Genomic DNA, 19,786 nt, shown 5'->3' on the forward strand with positions numbered 1-19,786 from the left:
AACCTGAGGGAGAAGGAAAATCATAAATTCGTTTATGTACCGGAACGAAGGGATGTAATGAAAGTGGAAGTAAAAGTTCCCTTCTCTGTCCAGCCAGTAAAGGACATTTTGCCAGTAAGTGTCATATGCAATGATGTTTCTTATTGTTTAAGAACAGTTTCATAACAAGAACCCTCGATATTGACGTTTCATACTTCTGTTTATTCCGCGTGATATTGATTACTGTTAGTTCCCAATTGTGTAGTACACTATGACTTTCTAGTAATTTGATGGATTTTTAGTGTTCACTTGAGATCTTGAGCCACAACAGTCCTTAGACATCTTCGCTTACGATTCACGACCAAAGAAATCAACCACCCATGGCAACGCTCTCTCTTACCGTTGAACTGGCCGGCTTCCAACATGGCGATGGAGTATTCCATATTAAGGCCCTGGCCTTCGCCTGTCCGAGGACGCGGTCTTCGGGCAGACGTGTGTTCGACAGTACTCGTATTGTACCGGACAGTGCAGCTGCACTCCGAACGTTTGCGTACCAGACGGCCCATCATGGGTTTCCACTTCATTCCACGGGCTTACCACCCACATCTACGGGCGTCGTTCTCCGAACCTTCCTTCAGGTCACCATGCTCGATTGGATGGAGGCGGGAAACGCCGCTCCGGCCACGCTTGTGGACCAAGGGCCTTCAAAAGGTCCATCTTTTCGCAGACCTCCTGCACCAAATCCATTTTCCAGAGCTCCGCATCCACATAAAGAACTTGGAAGACCTGCACTGCCCTCCACTTACGCAGCTCTGTCCGGCAACCCAACCCTGGTCAATCTGCCAGAAAGCTGTACGACTTGCCCGCTGGCTCGCTGAGCAAGGTCTCGCTTAACTGCCTCACTTTACGGCCATAACCTGGCCTCTAGGAACGTTTTCTATATAGACTTTCGTCCTTGTATTTCCGTATTTGCAATCGTTACTTTTTGTTCCCTCGTTCATCGTTCTTTCCCTCGACCGGGAGGTCTCGGTCTAAGGTGGGAGGAATGTTAGGGGGAAAATTATGTGTTTTAGTTTTAGGACACATTTCAAATTTATTTATCGGTTTAGACCCAGTTCTGTATTTTGTTCGTTCTTTTACTCGACCGGTTGAGCGGTAAAGAATGATGAACGAGTTGTTCTATTCAAATTGTTGTTATTCAAATTAGTTATAACCAGAAAAAGGAAATTGTTGACATATCACAAATTATTGTATTTAGGGTTTTCGTGGGTTTTGGGATAAACATCTTAAAAAATATATTCATATACTTTCACATTTGGAATATTCGGTTATTCGGGTTTTTTTTCTTCGGTAGTTAAATAAAATGTACAAAAACCACAGTGGCTTTTAGAATGGATTTTTATCGATTACTCGCTTTTACTATGCACCTGCTTGTCGGCACTTTTGTCATCTAGTAAATGGGATTTTTTAAGGTAAATATAGGTGTTAATGGTCTTTCTGGAAACATTGGTTTTCATGGTAGACAGCAGCCGAGTTTATACTCGTAAATTTAATTTCTTTTCGTTCTAAGTTAACACATTTTCTTTTTTGTCTTTTAATTAAGGTGGCTAAAGTGGTTTTCAAACAAAACTATGGTGCTCTTATTTTATCGATGGCCTGTGTGGCGATGGGGCATCCACGCCGATGTCATACGAAACACATTTGATGGCTGCCCCGTGTCTGTGTTTGTAGGAAAGTCAGGCAGAGGAAAGACTTGCAGCTTAAAGATGGGTCTTTCGCTTCTTGGTAAGTCGTAAAGTTGAGTGTATAAATATAGTCGAAGCTCTCGTGATAGGAACCCTTTAAAGGTAAAAAGGCGGGTCCGTAACTGAAGCTGGTCGCTTATGTGTGATTGTTAAATACAGAGTTTGTTTGGGAGTTGACAGGGACACCCAACCACCGTTTCCTCCTAAATGCATTGAAAAGTCTTTTTAGGCTATCCAAAGCACTTCTGGATCTCTAGAAATGCATTCCAAGTGTGCTATAGAATTTTTATCCGTCCGATCACCTTAGGATCGACGCAAGACGAAGGGAGTGACAACTGTGAATAAAGAAAGTGAATCAAAACTGCGCGAGTGACTAGTGTTGCAGTACCGGGATTTCCAACAACCTCATTAACTGGAGTGGTTTGCATCATTTCAGTGGACACTGGTGAAGTGTTGGACTATCATGTCCTTTCAAGACTACTTCGACTACTACGTTAGACTACTTTGTTCTCTCGTTGGAAGATCAAAAAACAAGGAAACGAACTGGTTTAAATTCACATCACTGTCCATGAGAAGAGTATACCCGAAGAGACCACAGGTACAGGCAGAATAGTAAAGTTATTCACTCTCTGACTAATGGTTCTCCACCTAGACACCGGTGACGGCTTGAAGGTCATTATGTCCACGAGGACACACGGAATGTTGAGCGCTCGTAACTTTGGCTTAATTCTTGCCCTCTGCGTTATTATCCGGGTATTGCCTGACCTAACTTTTGAATATAAGGATACTATTTGTCCGTATTCGCATGTGGAACGCAGATTCAAGGCTTCAGACGCGTTCTTCCTAGAAAAGCATGTGGTCAACGCTCCTTTCATACGTCGTTCTCGAGCGAACCGATATTTCGCTGGTAGAGTTCAGTACAGTGTGAACGGCGCGAGTACCTTCCAAATACAACGGGACCTCCTCGTATACGGCGATATATCGTCTAACCCTGGCCCTGCGAAAGGCAAAGATAAGCCCAAGTTTCCATGCGGTGAGTGTAGTAAGCCAGTGAGAAAGAACCAAGACGCCATTTTGTGCTCGTCTTGTGATACTTGGTCCCACGCAAAATGTCTCGAATTAACCGTTACCGGGTTCAAATACTACCTACAACATCCCGACTTGGAATGGACATGTGCTTTCTGCTCTCTGCCTAAACTATCGGACTCCTTCTTTGACGAAACTGGCTCATTTACTTTGAACGAGAGCAACTGTGAAACGAGAAGTGCGAAGTCGAATCGGTCGATACCGACGAAGTCCTAGCCAAGATAAAAGACATTAGAATTGAGCACAGAAAAGAATGTGTTATTGCCTGCCTGTGAAAGCACACCATTATTGTAGCTAAGTGTATTTTCACAATAAACTCTTATTGTATTGTATTATTCAAAGGCATGCCAGAAATGTGCTTTAAAAAAAGCAAAAGGTTTAAGTGAAGAAGAATTTGAGGAGTGGTTATTGGAACATCGATGTGACATTAACTTTGCTGGTAGCTCACCAGCAATGGAGTGTGAAAGAGCTGTAGTCTTGTGGGAAAGGTCACCGGAACACCATAACCGTGATGGCGATAGTAAGGCCTTTAATTCTATAAAAAATGTTTATGGTGCCATCAAAGTGGAGAAATTAGACTGTGTGGAACATGTACAAGAAAAAAACATCTCTTGAACCTAGAGGCCAGAACTAAAGAGAAACTACCTGATGGTAGACCTATTGGCGGTATAGGGAGACTGTCCGATGCAAAAATTAAATATTATGGACTTGCAATTCGGCAAAACACCATTAGGAAATCTAATCCAGCAAGAAGGAAGCTGGAGGTTGCAGTCTATGCAATGAAAAAAAAACATTATGGAGAATTGCAACGATGCTAAGTCAGATAACCTTGCAAAACAGCATCGATTTTGTCCACCAGATGAACCCTCTTGGTGTAAACGGAAGCAAGATGAAACAACAGGGACGTCAACATACAGTTGTGTTAACTGTTGGCCTGAAATCTTTCTTGAAGTCTTAAAACCAACTTTTACGACTTAAAGTGACTCTAAATTGCTTGAGAGATGTGTGTTGGGAACAACAAAATCCCAATGTGTGTCAACTCTATGATGTTTAGCAAAATCGAATAAGGCAGCCGTTCCAAGATTTCGATTTATTTTGCTCAATCTTGTCTGAACTCTTTTATTGACTATTTTGTTACTCATTAGAACGTTGGATTTGTATTGTTACTGTTTCTAACCGTATTAGACCAAGGACATCATTATTTATGGGTTCCCTGTAGAATACCAGCTTGTAATTCAGTTCAGCAATGAGTAAATGCTACCAGTTCCAATACAGTCAGCTGTAAACAATTATTAGATCGTAACTGTAATTCGTGTTAAACTGTAACCGTCGCCTGTCATGGCTTTTTATGTAGTTTTTATCAACTTGAGCTTTTTGAAGGTGATTAATCTTGTAAAAGGGGAAATTTGGTGTAATTATTCTCCTTCAAAAACAGGAAAGTTGGTATAGAATATAAACTGACAAGTGCAAAATAAATGCCGAGATGGTGTTCCTGATGCAGTGGTGATGTCTCACAAACGCAAGAATGGAGATGGGAGCCTTAAAAAAGCGAAGCCAGCCAAAGGACTGCAAAGGGAGATAGTGAAATAGGCCCCACCACATATTGAGGAAGAGGATAATGCATCCCAAGAGAAACATGTCAACTGGATGCAAACAGAAGCAAAGAAAACAAAAAGGTATTCCTTGATGACTCTCCAAAGATGGACCTCGCGTATTTGTTTAGAAGGGAATACCTGAATAAATAACCAGTTCCACTACTTGAGATTAACGGTAAATACCCTTTTCTTTTTGATCAAAGAGATAAGTGCTAGTCATTATTCTTGAATTATAATGTTTAATATTTACGTATTTACTTAAAAACAGTTAATGATAATTTACAGGGGATATCAACAGTTTTCAACAAACTCCACAATATCAGATTCAGTAAATGATTTTGTCAGTGTTTGCCTCATTCTTGTTGGGGGGGAGCAAGAACTCTTAATAAAGATAAATGGGGGGCACACACAGAGGCACTGATTACGATGTTGTTGTTGTATTTTGTTTGTAATGTGGAGTATCCAAAAGAATGCTTAAATGTGTTTCTCTTCCTCCAGAGATACATTTTTAAAGTTTATGATAGTGCAAGACTGCCAATAACGTTACTGCAATTTTTGAACAAACTAATCAGCTAAGGCTTTAATTGTTTATGTTTTGTTGGTGATTTTGAGATTGAAACTAAGAAAGGTGAGAACAAGAGAACCCCATCTCATTCATGTCTTTGTAGCTTTGGTGTTAATTTCACCATTAATAGTGATACTACAACGCATAATGTGTTGTCTTTCACACAAAGTAAGAAAGCATCAAACTAAAATGGTTCTATTTCTCATTTCAGACAACAACTGTTTGATCTGCTCGACTCCCTTAAATGAAACCACACAGTGCTGCCGTCAGCCTCTCCATATTGATTCCTGTTTACGACAATGATTTGAAACACAAGAAAGCGGGGGATTGCGCCTACTTGTCCAAACTGTCGTCATCAACCTCCGATTAAACTGTTATAAGATTTGTTACGGGAAAATTTGCTGATTCTTCCGTGTGTTTGCTTGGAACATATTCGTAAACTCTCCATATTTAACCATTTTCAATTCATTCGGGTTATTTCAGTTCTTTCACTCTAGTAAGTCAAAAAAATATACAAAAAAAAGCCACAGTAGTTTTTGTGTAGTAAACTAAGAGATTTTTGCTTTGTTTCTTGATTTTATTATATACCTGTATTCGGTACCTTTGTTGTTCATTACTGGTGAATTTTTAGGTAAATATAAGTGTTAATGGTCTCTCTGGAAAATCGGTTCTCATGGTAGTTGGCAGCTGAGTTGATACTCATAATTTTAATTTCCTTTCATACGATAGTTTCCACACCAACCTTGTATAGATAAGCAGAAATTTCTAATTGCTTTTCCACTTTTATTTCCTAAGCTGCTCTACTGTAGTTAAGATAGGTTTTTTTTCCTATATCAGAGCTGTGAATTCTCACCTAAGTTTCCTATTTTTAATGGTCTAAAGTTTATTGTATCCGGCTTTTTAATTTTGAAATTAGAAACAGATGGAATATTTAAGTAGTTTTCGTTTACTTTTAAAGAGACATCTTCCGCTTCTATGTGTTCTTATTCAAATATTTGTGTAACATTAGCACCTCACACCAGCTAGTTCTTAAGCTAGTACCTCGTACGGTTTTTACGATTACTAGTTTAGTTTTGACTCTGGCATGATGTATGTAAGAGTGCACTACGAATAAAATTCTTCTGTGGAACCAAAATGCTGTCTCATTCCTGACGTCTATAAAGGCTCGTTTGAAGTAGATCTTCCTGTACTAGGAAATCGTGACGAGTTTCTGTTATCGCAAGCCAAGTGGTCTCTACCGAGTTATTTTTTCCCTTTAGTGTAAGTTTATGACCTACTTTTACCATAAGAGTCAGAAGTTTAAGGTAGAAAATGATTTTGTAAAGCGTAAACATCTCGAAGGCACCTACTTAGTATGTGAGCTCCGCTCTGCGTAGCTTGGCGTGATTCGCTAGTTAAGTGTATGGCATGACGAAGGTCAGAGATTGACAGCTCAGTAAGCTTCACCTTCATAGGAGGTGACCCACACTTTCCTTGAGAGATCGGAGCTAGTCCCCGTTGTAATAACTTGAGTAGTAAGAGAGAATAAAGAAAGTGACACCAAAACAACAAGTGTTAGAAATTTTACTTCTAACAAGCTGGTGGAGAGCCCTTGGGCCCGTTCTAGTATTTCCACAGTAGCCCTTGGATGAGTGGACGTAGACGAGACCTCCAGCTTCCATTACGCCCGCCACGTCCAAGTGGTTCTTTTGAACATCCGCCATCAGTGGGAGTTGCTCCGCCGCCTGTTCCAGAGACGCCACCCTCATAGGAAACAAGGCCAGTCAATAACAAGAAAACGACTACTCCTTTACAAAAACTAGCAAAAACACAACACACACACACACAAAAAGTCTTTGCTCCATTTCCAAGGATGACATATAACCCCGCTCACTCGAGAGCCACAACAGTCCTTTGGCAATCCTCACGATCGCACAGCGAGAAAACAACATGGCGACTCTCTCCATCACCTCGTTCATCGTTCTTTCCCTCGACTGGGGGGTCTCGATTTAAGGTGGGAGGAATGTTAGGGGGGGGGGGGGGAATTATGTGTTAGTTTGGACAAATTTTCAGTATTAAGAATGCGAGAAAACCTATCGTCACAAAGCACAAGAATTGCTTCACTGTTTTAGGTTCACAATTTTGCATTTTTCCTTTCTTAAAACTTTTTATTTTCGTATGAAAAACGCTTTGTTTGGAAAAAGAGAGAAGTTAACTCGTGGGACTACCATGCAAGACTAATCACGCTTCACGTTGTTAAATTTCGCACTTTCCAGTTTTGTTCCCACCTGAACGTATTTTGTGATTCCTTTTATTGACCGCTCATTGTCTACTCTGCAATATAGTTCACCCCTTTTCCTTCCCCCCTCACTTGTTGCCTCCAGTCGCTGAGTTACTTAAGTTCAACGAGAAGTTCCAAACTATCATGGCTAAGTTTATCGATGTCATAGTGACCATAGATGGGTTCCAGCATGGCGAAGACGAATTCACACTCAAAGCAATGGCCGTGGTTGCTTCAGCAGTTTCGTTCCAGTGGTCGAACTTGTACCACACCGCAGTTCTCGCAGATCGCCAGTGGGGCCATCTTCAAACCTACCTCACGCAAGCCAATCATCAAGGCCATGCCATCAGGACTCCAGGAAACGCGCAATACACGGCGCCGGACCATCTGCGTTGGGCTTTGTTCCAAGTGCAGTTGGCTTATATGCAAAAAAGACGTCTCCCGTCCACACCAGTCCAGATCTGGACAAAGGGCCTCCAAAACTCGTGTTTTGTCGCGACTCTCCTACCGCAATACGTGCCCGAAACTCGGAACCTGGAAGACATAGGATGCTCAGCCATCCAGAGGCTGCTAACCGGACAGGAAGACCGTGCGACTCCGGAAACTTTATCAAAGGCCCTGCCCCTGGCTGCTCGGGTCGTGGACCACTATACTCACGAACAGTCGTAGGCTGCGACATTTTCTTTTAACTATTTTACTTTTGTACATAACCACGAGTGGTTTTCAATTTTTTTTCATCGTTCTTTCCCTCGACCGGGAAGTTTCGATTTAAGGGGGTAGGAATGTTAGGGGGAAAATAATGTTTTAGTTTGGACAAATTTTCAGTATTAAGAGTGCGAGAAAACCTATCGTCACAAAGCATAAGAATTGCTTCACTGTTTTAGGTTCACAATTTTCCATTTTTCCGTTCTTAAAACTTTTTATTTTCGTATGACAGAAAGTTTGTTTGGAAAAAGAGAGAAGATGAAGTAAATGGAATAGACAAGTAATTCAGAGAAAGAAAAGTAGAAAATAGTAGGAGGTACGGCGAGTAGGGAACAACGCCAGAGGGATTTGGCAAACTTTAATAAAAGCTAATTGAGATATACCACTGGCAAGCTTCCTTTCTTTTCTTGCATTTTGAACAATTTGAACTTTTTTAATGTCCTTCACATAACCCCGCTCACTTGTGACCTTGAGCCACAACAGTCTTTTGGCAATCTTCGCGATCGCAAGAAAACAACATGGCAACTCTCTCCATCACCGTAGAGCTCGCAGGGTTTCAACACTGCAATGATGCGTTTCACATCAAGGCCCTGGCCTTTGCCTGTCCCAGGACGCGGTCTTCGGGGAGACGTGTCTTCGATACCACCGTGGACTACTATACTCACGAACAGTCGTAGGCTGCGACATTTTATTTTTACTATTTTATTTTTTTAAATAACCATGAGCGGTTCTTCATTTTTTCGCGTTATGTATTAACTTGATTACATTTTCGTACTTGTTTGTTGCTTCATTTGAATCCCCGAGGCCATTATATTTCGGCTTGTTCGGTTTATGCCGCGGTTCAGGCACAAAACAAAATCAAATACAAAATTCATACAACAACAAAAACCAGAAACAAAAAAAGAAACACCCTTATACGTTTACTTCGCTGTGCTTTTTTAGTTCCTTGTTAACTATCTGGCCAGGTCAGTTCTGGTCAAAAAGTGCAGAAGGGGTTGCAGAATAAATCTACGTTGGAGCCAACCCTGTTGTTGTTGGTCATTGTCTCAAGGATAGTCAACAGCCGTAATAAGTTCCGGTCCTTCCCGCAGCCAGCGAGTGCCCCAAGGAAAGCCTTTACCCAGAAGGAGTTTACAGAGTTGTCCCCGTCCGTCCGTTTATTTGTGAAGGCAAAAACCTGTTTTCACACATCACTTCAGCGGTGGAGTTTACTGCTCGTGGTTATATTAGTTTTTCCCTCGACCGGGAGGTCTCGATTTAAGGTGGGAGGAATGTTAGGGGGGGGAAATTATGTGTTTTAGTTTGGACAATTTTTCAGTATTTAGAGAGCGCGAAAACCTGTCGTCACAAAGCAAAAGAATTGTCCACTGTTATAGGTTCGCAATTTTGCATTTTTCCTTTCTTAAAATTTTTTTATTTTCGTATAACAGAAGGTTTGTTTGGAAAAAGAGAGAAGATGAAGTAAATGGAATAGACAAGTAATTCAGAGAAAGAAAAGTAGAAAATAGTAGGAGATACGGCGAGTAGGGAACAACGCCAGAGGGATTTGGCAAACTTTAATAAAAGCTAATTGAGATATACCACTGGCAAGCTTCCTTTCTCACATTTTCTTTTCTTTTCTTGCATTTCGCACAATTTGGACTTTTTTATGTCCCCTTTTCATATCTGAATCCTTAAAATTTATTATTGCATTATATTATATTTTTATTTATAATTATATTTATTTTTATTCCATTATATTTCGGCTTGTTCGGTTTATGCCGCGGTTCAGGCACAAAACAAAATCAAATAAAAAATTCATAAAACAACAAAAACCACAAACAAAAAAAGAAACACCCTTATACGTTTACTTCGCTGTGCTTTTTAAGTTCCTTGTTAATTATTCGTTCTCTGTTGATTTATTATGCCTTCTCCCTTTTCTTCGCTCGACCAGGAGGTCTCGATTTAAGGTGGGAGGAATGTAACGATAGGATTTTTAACTTATCGAGTTCTTTTATGCTAGCGCTAAAAATATATAAAATTCAACGTAGAAAGCTATGTTCAGCAAAGCGTAAACGCTACCAGTTCTCATTCAATCACCCGTAAACAGTTGTTCTTGGATCATAACTTTAATTAGTGTTAAACTGTAACAGTTACCCTTCATGTCCGTTTGTGTAGTTGTTATTCACCGGAACTTTTTGAAAGTAATTAATGTTGTAAAAGGCGAAGTTCCTACTTAGCCAATAGTGTAGTAGATTGCGTGATTCTTTAGATTATTCATGGCATTACCTCATCCATGTACGTTAGGCTTAAATAGAACTGTTTTGAAAAGCTTTCTTGGATCGAGCCAGTTCTGGCCAGGTCAGTTCTGGTCAAAAAGTGCAGTAGAGCTTGCAGGATAAATCTACGTTGGAGCTAACCCTGTTATTGTTAGTCATCTTAAGGATAGTCAACAGCCGTAATAGATCCCGGTCCTTCCCGAAGCCAGCGACTTCCCCCAGGAAAGCCTTTACCCAGAAGGAGTTTATAGAGTTGTCCCCGTTTGTCCGTTTATTTGTGAAGGCAAAAAACCTGTTTTCACACACTACTTCAGCGGTGAAGTTTACTGCTCGTGGTTATATTAGTTTGGCCTCTTCACTTGAGCAGTGAAGTTTACTGCTCATGAACATCTAGGTTAGACTAATTTCTCAAGGATCGCATTACATTTTACACACTCAACAAAATAGAGCAAAAAAAAAACAACAACAAAAAAAATATATATATCAATAAAATAAAACCAAAACAGTGCCTTGCTCTTTTTCAGTATCACCCAACCTGCGGGGCAAAAGTCAACGGTTTCATCCAAAGATAGCTCCCCTGCGACTGCAGACTTTCCTACAAACCAAATGCTGTATTTGCTTGGACCGTCCATGGGAGCATCCTTCTAGAAAACTTCCCTGCTGTCGCCATTTCATTCAAGAAGCATGTTTGCTTTAATGTTTACGATTTGCAGAGAGAACAGTTTGTGATAAGTGTCCTCACTGTTGCCAGCAGCTTTCTCCCTACAATCACACGGATTCCACTATTCCCTTGGGCCCGTATCCGTTTTGTTTTTATCGTGCTCACTTTCCACCACCACCACCTCAACCGCCAAATCCATTTTGCTGGTGGATTTACAAGGACTTACCATAGACGGTTATGGGGCAGGGGACAATGATCTCTTTGCGCATCATGTTCTGCCTCCACCGCCTGTTAAGTGGCAAACTTTTCGTTTTGTCAACAGCCATAATAGACCCTGACCTTTCTACAGCCAGTGAGTGCCCCCAGGAAAGCCTTTTTCCAGAAGAAGTTTATCGGGTTGTTCCCCATCCGTCCGTTTATTTATGAAGGCAAAACCCTGTGTTTCTTCGAAGTCACCAGCACTTTTTCTCAACAAGTACGTTTTAAAAAAAATAACCATGTACTTTATCAGGCTAACAAATTGCACAATATGCAATTTGATTGCAGTGTCTCTTAAAAGCACAAGAATTGCTTCACTTTTTTAGGTTCACAATTTTGCATTTTCGCTTTTTTTAAAATTTTATTTTCTTAAGACAGAAGGTTTGTTTGGAAAAAGAGAGAAGATGAAGTAAATGGAATAGACAAGTAATTCATAGAAAGAAAAGTGTAATGACATATAACCCCGCTCACTTGAGACCTTGAGCTACAACAGTCCTTTGGCAATCTTCACGACCGCACAGCAAGAAAACAACATGGCGACTCTCTCCATCACCGTAGAGCTCGCATGGTTTCAACACGGCAATGAAACGTTCCACATCAAGGTCCTGGCCTTTGCTTGTCCCATGACGCGGTCTTAAGGGAGTCGTATCTTCGATACGATCGGAGTGCACATCGCTGCACTCCGCACCTTTTCCCACCAAACAGCCCACCATGGCTACCCTCTCCATTCGACGGGACTACCGCCGACCTCTACCGGCGTGACTCTTCAATATTTCATTCAGGAAGTCCTGCTTGATTGGATGGAGGCGGGACACGCCGCTCCCGCCACTATTATACTATGGACAAAGAGCCCCCAAAAGGTACGCATCTTTGCAGACCTCCTTAACATCGTCAATTTTCCGAGCCTCAGAATTACCTTACAGTACTTGGAGGACCTTCAGTGCCCTCCACTCGCCCAGATATGCCCCACCACCCAGCCATGGTCGATCACTCAAAAGGCCGTCCGCCTTGCTCGCTGGCTCGAGCCTCGACGAACGCGTGGCACACAGACACTTTCATTTTGTTTCCAATTCGGGGAAACTGAAAGAAAAGCAACGCGACACCAGGACACCAAAAGAAAAGCCAGGAAAACAACACACGAACAAAAAACGAAAAAAACAGCCAGGACAATTGACATTTTAAGCCACTGAAGGATACGAAAAGACCAGCCAGGACAGCAGAACAGTCAAGGCAGGACCAGAAACCTGGGGAATTGGACAAAGCACCGACAAGCACAGATCACCAAAAGATCAGGCCAGGACAAGTCACAGTAAGAAAACCCTCATCATTTTGAATATGGTTATTTTCTACTATGCCCCTTGGACAGTTTGAACATTTTTTTAAAATATCTCTTTCCGTATTTGAATCGCTAAGATTTAATCTGTTCTCCTTGTAACGGGGTAGGTTTAATATTGGTGTATGCAGAAATGTTTAATTACTTTTCCACTTTTATTTCTTAAACAGTTGAGTTTGTTCTCGTAATTTTAATTCCCTTTCATATGATTATTTCCCACACCAACTTTGCATAGATAAGCAGAAATTTTTAATTACTTTTCCACTTTTATTTCTTAAACAGCTCTACTATAATTAAGATAGGTATATTTTTAATATCAGAGCTGTGAATTCTCACCTCAGTTTCCTATTTTTAATGGCCTACAGTTTATTGTTTCAGCTTTCTTAATTTTGAAATTCTTCCATCATTAAAACAGATGGGAATATTAAGTAGTTATCATTTTACTTTAAATAGACCTTTTCTGCTCTTTTGCAATACTATTCAAATAATGTAAATTTAGTGAGCAATGGAACCTTGCACCAGTTCACTTGAGCAAGTACTTTGTAAAGCTTCTTCGATTACGAAGTTGTGTACACTAGAGGTCATGTCAGTCATTGGCCTGACTTAATATTAAAGTCTACTGTGAAACCAAAACGCTGTCATATCCTTGACGTCTGTAAAAGCTCGCTCGAAGCAGATCTCCGCAAACCCTGAAATCGTGCTGAGTTTCCTTTAGAGCATAACTAGACCCCAAAGTAGTAAGAAGAGTAAAGTTGTCAGAAAAAGAGAGAAAGAAAGTTTATCAACAACAAACTTAGCGTGAGATTTTTTTTCTAACAGTTCTGGTATTTCCGCCTGAATTGCCTGAAGCGGTGCTGGAACTAACAGTTTTGGAGGAAATTAACCTGTTTGGCTAAATGAAACTGCACTTGAAGCAATTGGAAAGTGACTAACTTGACTTACAGCAAGCTGTTACAGAATTGCCTGAAGCGGTGCTGGAACTAACAGTTTTGAGGAAATTAACCTGTTTGGCTAATGAAACTGCACTTGAAGCAATTGGAAAGTGACTAACTTGACCTACAGCAAGCTGTTGCCAGAATTGCCTGAAGCCGTGCAGGAACTAACAGTTTTGGAGGAAATTAACCTGTTTGGCTAATGAAACTGCACTTGAAGCAATTGGAAAGTGACTAACTTGACCTACAGCAAGCTGTTGCCAGAATTGCCTGAAGCGGTGCTGGAACTAACAGTTTTGGAGGAAATTAACCTGTTTGGCTAATGAAACTGCACTTGAAGCAATTGGAAAGTGACTAACTTGACCTACAGCAAGCTATTGCCAGAATTGCCTGAAGCCGTGCTGGATCTAACAGTTTTGAGGAAATTAACCTGTTTGGCTAATGAAACTGCACTTGAAGCAATTGGAAAGTGACTAACTTGACCTACAGCAAGCTGTTATCAGAATTACCTGCTGCTGTGCTGGAGTTAAAATTTTGGAGGAACTCAACCTGTCTGGCAGTTAAAGCTGCCACTGAAGCAATAAGCAATTGACAAACTTGACCAACAGCAAGCTATCAGTGACACCTTCAGATTTTTTCCTGGCACATTGTGTGACAAAATGAGAGAACCAATGTTTCATTAGAATTGCCTGAAGCTGTGCTAGAGTTGATAGTGCTGGAGAAACTTAACATGCCTGGCAGCTAAAGCTGCAACTGAAGGAATCATAAATTGACTGACAGACAGCGGTCAGAGACACCTTCAAATTTACTCATGTAGAGAATATTCCACTGCTTTTCAACTCCTTTGACAAATGAAACTTAAGACCATACAAAATCCCTTCTCAGCAAAAAGCACCAGTGAAAGTATACCTCTCATAAAGAAACCTCTTCAGATAACCTCCAAATGCCAAGAACAGGACAATGAAAAGTGGTTTATTTTTCTTGATTGTCAAAGAAGACCCATGTCACCAGTTACTGAGTTGTTTCCAATCCATTCACACAAAGAGGTTTCCAGAGAGAGCAGTTTCTACTATGTATCCTCACCATCAGAGTGTCGGAAAAGTGTCAGAAGTAATTAGTGCGTGACTTGTAAACAAATCATTTCACTTAGGATTTCACTCATCATGAAGTAGTGACATCAATCTCATAACCTTAGTGACCATAGACAAGGGTGTTTTTAGGATATTGTGGTTTTTGCGATTAGAAGTTAGGATTGACACGATACAAAGGGAGTGACAACTGTGAATAAAGAGAGTGAATCAAAACTACGCGAGTGACTAGTGTTGCAGAAGCGGGATTTCCACCAAGACAAAGCTCACTTCATGCCAAAAGAAAAAGACGTCAAAAATTTATTAGAGCCATTTTAGCACTATGACAAGCCTTCAACCACAAAGTTTCCAATAAATGTTCACATTGATCAATTTGTTAAAGTTGAATAAAGATTTCATTATTTATTTTGTTGATTAAATTTGTCTTATTTAACTTCAGTTTGCAGCTAAGGGTAACTTTTGAATCTAACTGTAACTACAATAAATGCAAGGAGGAGCCCATCGTATAGAAGCCCTGCAGGTTCTCACAGGCTTCCTTGCCACCTTTGGTATTTACTTGTTACAATCTTAACTCAATAATTAAATTAATGGTAAAATAGGTCAAAAAATAGCTAGGATACATTAGTAATAATATTTTGGTGTAAAGGATTTCATTCATGTGACGTGCTTATATAGTTTGTGTGTATTTTGGCCATAGTGTACCTCTACTATAAAATTTTAAAGTCATTTTTAGGTGCTGATACCTTCTAATTAAAATAATAGTACATTATTATTTTCTTGATAATAAATGATTAAAACCTGATATTGGATATTAAAGAGTTGTTGTTCTCTCTATCCTCTATTTGAAAATTAATTTGTTAACTTTAGATAATGCCACTTGGACAGAGCTTGAACCAGCCTGCAGAGTATCGTGGCTTGCCTTTTATAATCAGTAAATAATAATTTTCTTTTTCTCTACTTGTAGATTATAATCTTACAATAATCAAGACCAGACATAAAAAATTCAAGGTAGTTTGATGAATCGAGCATAGTTGCAAATTTCTCCTGAGCTTTAAATCATTTCAAACAAAGAAAAACTTATCACAAACAATTGTGTACTGCTTGTGGAATCTCTGAGTGTTTAATTTTAGACTATGGAAAATGAAGATGCACTGCTGCTTCTTCAAGGGAGATAACACTACAGGGAGGGGTATATGAAGTATGCAATCAATAATGTGATACGATTACTAAAGTCTTAAAAAAAAAAACAAAAACAAAAACATCAAGTGTAAAGAATATTGAAGCTACTATTTTGAAAAAAAATGTGTAATTTAGTATCAAACTGAATAAAATACATCACTTACACTTGGCCTCAGTTTTTCTCTCCAGGATTTTCCTCTTCTTTGTTGGTTTGATTCACAATGTTTACAAATTCTTCATAACATCCACTCTCTTCAAGAAGCTCTTTGGCAACAGACATGGAACCTGCCAAGGATAACAGCACCTGTATGCCTAGAAACCAAAGTTCTGATATGTCATCCCAGAAATCTCTGCAATGGGTGGCTAACTCGGTCTGCCTATCACCTAGGTCTCCTTGTGTTTTGCCAGTAGCATGGTATCTTGCTTCTTTCAAGATCTGAATGGAGTTTTTAAGGAAAACAGATACCTCTAGTTGATCAAATGATACTGTTTTTCCTCTGTCTTTGTGGCATTTCACAAACAAAAGACCAAGGACTACAAGATTCACTAAAATAGTGATATTTCTATCTCTGAAGAGTAGCTGCGAAGAAGACACCAAGGCATGTTTGCCAATCTCCTTAAGTGCTTCATCTTTGGTTGCAAGTTCTGGTTCTGTCACAAGGATATTCAAGAAAATACCAAGCATGGTAATAAGACACGTCTCTGACTCATTGTCATCTGTGACACCTTTTGTTTGTCCATACCAACTGTTCCAATGATGAAAAAAGTACTTTGATAAAAGTTCAAGACCATTGTTTTCAATGAGGATCTTGCGCATTTTATCATCAGCAGACAGGTGACATAGGGGTGGTAACATGAAACGCATAATGTCATATCTAGTTTCTGAATGATGCCCTATCAACTTCTCCAGATCTGGTAGACTTACACTTGTGTCTTTTTCACTTGAAATTGTAGCATCCTTTCTTTCATCTTGAAACCAAAGCTTAAATTCTGCAAAGAAAGAAAAATATTCATCATAACCTAGAAACAAAGAAACATATTACATTTAACCTTTTAACTCCCATGAGTGACCAAGACTGAATTTCTCCTTACAATATCAATACAATATCAACCAGAAAAGTGATGAGAGTAAAGAAAAATATCAATTTGGGGATAATTAGTTGATTTAATTCTAAATTCTCTAAACTAACATTATAAGAATGGTTTGGTTGATAGTAAGGAGAATAACAAATTTGATCTGGCAGTAAAAGGGTTAACCTCTAGATCAAGTTACCAAAACCTAAAACTCCTGACATCTGAAAGGAAATTCTTCTCAAAAATGCCTCTACATGCCTTTGATGAGTAGTCCAGAAAAAAACACCTCTTCAGCCTTTATTCTGTTTACTTATTCCAGGTCAAGTAATAATACTCTAGAAAACTGTTCCTTTCAACTTTTGTAAATTCTGTGTATATATGCATGTGAGTATGAGGAATTTGAAAAGATTTCTCTTGAATATAACCACATGACTTGAAGTGGGTAAACAATACATACAAGCTAAAAAAAGTATATTCAGTATTCAATCCAAACAATACACTACAGTTGGTAATTTAATTCTCAAACACTGAAATTTTACTTATAAATCCCTCTCAAGAGATGAAGGAAAAAAGTCCTAAATGGACTTATTTTTGCTACCATGACATCAATTCTAAACTTTTGGGTTGGTTTGTGCCAAATTAAAAGCTATTTTCTGGCTGAGCAACCTCATTAAAATGCCAGGAAAAGTCAATTTATTCACCCAGAAACTAAAAAAACACCTTTTGTTACTCTTTCAAACAATGAAACTCTCTGAGGGACAGATGCAAATTTTCTGAATATTTAATGATTTGGTCACACCCAAGGTTCCTGAATAAAGATCAATCAGAAAATAAGAATTTTTTCGTTGTTACTTTTGGCCCAAATATTTGTTCGACAAAGTTTAGCGATTTCCCTTCAGTTTGCCAAAAATTAGCTTACGTACTCTTTCAAAAGATAAAGTAAAATTTCGTAGAAAAGGTTGTGGTTACTCATCGTGGTGAATAACAATAAAAGCTAGCAGTATGCAGTCGACACGTCGCGATCTACATCACCCGTGACTACAACGCGAGACAAACGTAAAACTTAGCTTTTATAAAGTAAAATACAATACGCCCTTTTCACGTTTCATTTCAGTCCAGTCCTAGAAAATTTCATTTACCTTTTCCTGAGAATTTCAACAGTATTTAATAACATCTTTGTAAAAGATGTCTAACTTTACTTCAAACATTGTTATGTAGCAAATGACATGATTCGCATATTCGCCATTGCTCGCCGAAGATGACCTGAATGAACTGAAACGTGTCGCCATTTCAACTGCTTTACAAACATATCTGGACTTTTCTACTTCACCAGGACTTAAAATTCTATTTCGAGCTATGCATTTTTTGAAAATAAGATGTACTACTCGGCAAGAACGAGAGTCCGGTGTTTTCAATTCGCTGGACCAAGACTAGGAAGGCGTGTATGAGGTCTGTTTACGTAAGGAGAGGAAAAAAAAAATTGAAAGAAAATCTTACAGCACCTGTTGTAAGCGATTCCTCTCCGATCTTCAACAGAAATGGAAGTAACTTGCCGACATCTTCTTGCAGAGCTGAAGTCTCTTCGGACATCCACGCACAAAGAATGCGGACTGACGCCACAAACACGCGGTTTTGTCCAGTTCGGCGACCTCTGACATCGTGCTGTGCCACCTGGTCCAAGTATAATCCAATGGAGTGCATGGCCTCGGTTGCCAGGGAATATACTTTGGACAGGCCGCCGCTAACAATGGACGGCAAATGGGATTTTGCATGAGTTTGAACAATAGCAAAGTTAATTGCTTTTTCGAGAATATTGTAACAGCTGGTCAGGACAATGGCCCTGGGTTCGATTTCCTCCGAGGTTTTACCGTCCAAAATCATTCTTATTTCAACACTGGCAATCGTAAGGCTTAAAATAAAGAGTCCCTGAGAATCTTGTCCTGAAAATGTAACCATCCAATCCATTCCAACCAGATCGATGATTATCGATATTAAAATCAGAGAGGGATCTCTCTGTGACGACGAAATTCTTGATTGCAGAATATCTTTCAATGCTTTATTTATATTGGCCAACCACGGATGATCTTCTTGCCCTTCAAACGTAGATTTCTCGGCACCCGAAAGAAAAAGCACCAAAAAGTTACAAAGTTCAAATTTACTGCTGTCTTGAGTTTCTTTGAACAGCCTGCTCAATGTACTCAGTACGCCAAGAAGGTCGTCTCTTTGTTCTCGCCAAAGCACACGTGGTTCATTGTAGAGGATTCGAAGCAAGATTTCAATAGCATTCTTTGAATATTTTTCTTCAAGGACTTCGCAAAGCTTCGAAATTGCTTCCATTTCAACTAAATGTCTAATTCCGGTCGAAGAACCAGCGAAGGAGGCGAGAATTTGGTAACAATCGTCCGCGATCGCAGACTCGTTTCGTCCCGCTGCTTTGATAGTGGTCAGGAGCATTGGAATTTTATTTATCATCTCGCTGTGAGAGCAGAGCTCTTCATCAGTTGCAAAGCAGGCCAGAATAGTCAACGAGAGCGATTGATACACATCTGGAGGACAGCCGTTGGGTACATTTCGGGTACTCAACAATCTGTTCAAAAACTTGAAACCGATAGCGTCAAAAAGTTCCCTTCGACCAGCGACATCAACTTCGTTCGAACTGACCAACTGAGTGACCAACATCAATGCGGCAAAACGCTCCGTGTCTGTCTTTGCCACTTTAAGGAGCGAGATACACTTCCGAAGCGAGGATTTGGGTTTCCCATCATCGCTGAAGTGTGTTTCAGAAGTAACTTCGCTCATTATGAAAAGAGCCACTGTTCAATCAGGACAAAAGAACATGAAAGCTAAGCCGACCCTCATCTTGAAAGCGAGGATAAAATCTTATTCCCAGGGCTCCTCTCTCGAAGAAGCTTCCTCACGAAATGAAAGAAGAGAGAGGAATCTGCAAACAAGGTTTACATGGATACTCTTTTCTGTATATGATTCTAACGATGTACTTGAAAATAAATGAAAAAAAAAAGGAAACGTACTCTTTACGTTACAAGTTACTCACTTCATTGATACTTTAA

General features: G+C 39.7%; 1 protein-coding gene across 1 annotated transcript in view; it reads right to left on the bottom strand.

Annotated features, from left to right (window-relative positions):
* Window positions 1–19,557, bottom strand: part of LOC131783301 (neurochondrin-like) — a 35,288-nt gene extending 15,731 nt beyond the window's left edge. Inside the window, exons 1-2 of the mRNA XM_066167104.1 lie at window positions 18,221–19,557; window positions 15,809–16,634 (exon numbers count right to left, since the gene is read on the bottom strand). Coding sequence (XP_066023201.1) covers window positions 15,817–16,634; window positions 18,221–19,517 — 2,115 coding nt within the window. The 5' untranslated portion in view covers window positions 19,518–19,557 and the 3' untranslated portion in view covers window positions 15,809–15,816. The remainder of the gene's footprint in view (window positions 1–15,808; window positions 16,635–18,220) is intronic.
* Between the last annotated feature and the right edge of the window lie 229 nt (window positions 19,558–19,786).

Source organism: Pocillopora verrucosa, chromosome 5 (assembly GCF_036669915.1).
Source record: "Pocillopora verrucosa isolate sample1 chromosome 5, ASM3666991v2, whole genome shotgun sequence".
NCBI lineage: Eukaryota > Metazoa > Cnidaria > Anthozoa > Scleractinia > Pocilloporidae > Pocillopora > Pocillopora verrucosa.